The 3,745-nt window shown below is 38.7% G+C and overlaps 1 protein-coding gene across 1 annotated transcript; it reads right to left on the reverse strand.

Moving 5' to 3' along the window:
• Positions 1-2,375: 2,375 nt before the first annotated feature.
• Positions 2,376-3,338, reverse strand: Olfr825 (olfactory receptor 825). The gene has a single exon (NM_146677.1). It carries the CDS (start codon positions 3,336-3,338, stop codon positions 2,376-2,378), a length of 963 nt encoding a protein of 320 aa, NP_666888.1.
• Positions 3,339-3,745: the final 407 nt, after the last annotated feature.

Genomic DNA, 3,745 nt, shown 5'->3' on the forward strand with positions numbered 1-3,745 from the left:
TAGATGACTGTAAGCATCCACTTCTGTATTTGCCAGGGACTAGCATAGCCTCATACGAGACAGCTATAACAGGGTCCCTTTAGCAAAATCTTTCTGGTATATGTAATAGCAACACAAAAAATTTTAAGTGATAAAATTAAGCTGCAAAACTAAACGTTTAAACGTTTAAACTAAACTAAACGTTTAAACTAAACGTTTCTAGTTCTTATTATATCATGTAGAACTTCTAGAACAAGGTTAGATGGATGTGATAAAATATGATGTTGTAGCATTGTTATTAATTACATCAGGAACACTTAGAGTTTCTTGTCATTTAGGATAAATGACATAGTGGTTATAGATTTTCCTAAACATGCTAATTGTAAAATTGAAGTACTCTATTACATTACTTTACTGAAAGCTCTTTATTCGACATTTTGTTATTGCTGCTGAAAATAAAATCAGGGGTTTGATGAATTGGGTGGGTACATCCTCAACTTAGCTCTGCTCATTGGCTTTTCTGCTCATCCAATCACCGCAAACATTGATTTCAGTTCAAAACTACAAAAGCATCTCTTTTCACATAGTTTTGGCTTACTTTTAACTTTGTTTTTACTTGCTAATTGTGGTTTTTGAAGTGTGTCTTTTTCTCAACAACAGAAGTAAATTTTAGGCCTATAGCAGCAGCATTAACCATGTTATTTTCCCTACTTTCAACTTTATACCGTTTAAATCCATTTTTTATTTAAATTTATTTTTAATTTAGTTTTTACTCTCCATATTCCACTTCTCGGCCCTCCATCCACCCCGCCTCTGATCCACATCCCACACCTTCTCTTCACCCCACCCCATCTCTAAGTGGATTCCCCCACCCCCACCCCACTCCTGACCTCTAAACTCCCTGGGGCCTCCAGTCTCTGATGGGTTAGGTGCATCATCTCTGAATGAACACAAACCCGGAAGTCCTCTACTGTATGTGTGTTGGGGGCCTCATATCAGCTGGTGTATGCTGTCTGTTTGGTTGTCCAGTGTTTGAGAAATCTCAGGGGTCCAGATTAATTGAGACTGCTGGTCCTCCTACAGGATCTCTCTTCTCCTCAGCTTCTTTCAGCCTTCCCTAATTCAACAACAGGGGTCAGCTGCTTCTGTCCATTGCTTGGGTGCAAATATCTGCATCTGACTCAGCTGCTTGTGGGTATTTCGGAGGGCAGTCATGATAGATCTCTTTTTGTGAGCTCTCCATAGCCTCAGTAATACTGTCAGGCCTTGGGACCTCCCCTTGAGCTGGATCCCACTTTGGGCCTGTGGCTGGGCCTTCTTTTCCTCAGGCTCCTCTCCATTTTCATCCCTATAATTCTTTCAGAAAGGAAGACAGGATATCAAGTGAGGGATGGGGTTGCCATCCCACAATCACATCTCTGATCCATAAATCCATTTTTTAATCAAGAAAATTATCTCTGCTTACCAACCATCAGCTCTAGGTCACCTCATAGTGTGACCTAAAGAGCATCTTTGGCATCCAGCATCTTTGGCATACAGCCTTTGGCATTTAATTGACTGCCCAGAGATTTAGCTCATATACTATTCTGTGAATACCCCAAAGAATGAAGTGATTCATTCCTATGCCTATCACAATACCAAAAAATGTGTAAATGTATTGGATAGAATTTACTAAATAAATCAATATTCACAGAGCAATAGGTGGGGACATTTTAGAAAACATACTTTTTTGTGGTTCATCTACTTCTATATATTTATTGAATAACCCCACTGATAATTAACACAAAGCATTACTATGAAGGATCAAACTGAGGTAATGAATATTCAATACTTGCCAGTGATCTTCTAGCTTGGTTCTTTTATTCAGATTTATATTTTGTGTGGCCCAAAGAACTCCACAATGAATGGCATTCTCAGAGAAAATTTCAAATTACTGTATGTAGTGAAGACTTCATGTAAATACTTATAAAACTGAAGTTTGATGAGCACTCAATATACTAATAACAGTGAAAAACAGAAAGCCAACATATTTTTAAAAAATAAAATTTGTTATTTTGTAGATTGTCAAGATTGTGAATAGGAGGAAAAGACAATCAAAGAGATCAAATTTAAATAAAAACAGTATTTAATAAATATGGTAAAGATTAAAACACTAAATATTATGAAACACACAATGCTTTATGAAATAGAATGTTATTAGATATGGGAAGAAAGTATGATATAAAAAAAGCCTCCCCAGGACATTGACATGTCACCGAATTTAAGAATTACAGGAAGAGCAAATATGTCATAATTCATGACGATGCACTGTATACAACAGGCTTCTAATAGCATTGTTAAAATAGGAGAAAATTTTATCATTGGCCACAAAAAGTATGAAATCAATACTCAAAACACTACTTGTAGAATGGGAAAAACGAACCACTGCATTTTTTCTTCTCTAGAAGTTTGCTTAAAGCATCTCTAACATCTTTGTTTCTCAGAGAGTAAATCAGAGGGTTCAGCATAGGTGTGACTAGGGAATAGCACAAAGAAGCCAGCTTACTCAGTTCAGGAAATCTGTCAGGGGTGAGATACATGAAGAAAACAGCACCATACAGCACACTCACGACACCCAGGTGAGAGCTGCAAGTGGAGAAGGCTTTCTTCCTTCCCTCCACGGATCGTATCTTTAGAACAGTGGACACAATATACATGTAGGAAACAATGATGACTGTGATAGTTGGTAAGATAATGATGCCAGATAAAGAAAAAGATACTATTTTGTGTATGAAAATGTCAGAACAGGAGAGTCTCTGAAGTGGCCGACTATCACAGTAAAAGTGGTCAATGGCTCGAGAAGCACAAAAGGATAAAGTAAATGTCATGCTAGTCTGGAGAACAGAGCTGATACAGCCACAAAAATAAGAGCCTGCCACCAGCTGAGTGCAGAGACGTGTGGACATGTGAACAGAATACAGGAGTGGGTTGCAGATGGCAATGAAACGGTCATAAGCCATGGCTGCCAGGAGAAATCCTTCAGCCACAATGAACAGTGCAAAGAGAAAGATCTGGGCCACACAGCCTGCAAATGAGATAGACTTGCTCTCTGTCCAAAAGTTGCTCATAGCCTTTGGTGCAATAACAGATGAGTAGAAGAGGTCGATGAAGGAGAGGTTGCCTAGGAAGAAATACATTGGTGTGTTCAGCCTGGGATCAGTCATAATGATGGCCATCATCCCAAGGTTTCCTAGAAGGATCATGGCATACACAAGCAGAAAGAGCAGGAAAAGGAGGATATGGAGCTCAGGACTGACCCTGAAGCCTACAAGGATAAAGTCAGTCATATCTGAATGATTGCTTGTTTCCCTGTCGCCCATGGAAGAGACCTAGTGAGAGGTATAAGGCAACATTAACAAACTCTTAGTTTGACATTATATTGTAAACAGCTGCTACAGGACTGGGATTTGCAATGCTCTTCTATTGTCATTTTTTAATTTTGGCCCCATACTATGACAAACTGAATTCAAACCAGTGATACAGCATTCAAATTTTTACTTCCAATTCTCAAAGTGGCAAAATTAGATTTTTCCTTCATATGTTTGATGCCATTTGTGTTTTTATTATCATCTTTCTATACATTTTTTCTATCTACATACTGAGTTAAATATCACTTCATGGTATTGATTGTCAAAAATGGGGAGGCATCAGAGAGCAGTGGCCATGGCCCCACTACCCTATGACCGTGGGCCTCAACGGGTCCACAAGGTGATGAGGAACGAGGCAC

The sequence above is a fragment of the Mus musculus genome, chromosome 10 (assembly GCF_000001635.26).
Source record: "Mus musculus strain C57BL/6J chromosome 10, GRCm38.p6 C57BL/6J".
Lineage (NCBI taxonomy): Eukaryota > Metazoa > Chordata > Mammalia > Rodentia > Muridae > Mus > Mus musculus.

What these genes read in the sequence shown, in the direction of transcription:
- Olfr825 (NM_146677.1), bottom strand. Translation starts at nt 3,338, where the DNA reads ATGGGCGACAGGGAAACAAGCAATCATTCAGATATGACTGACTTTATC.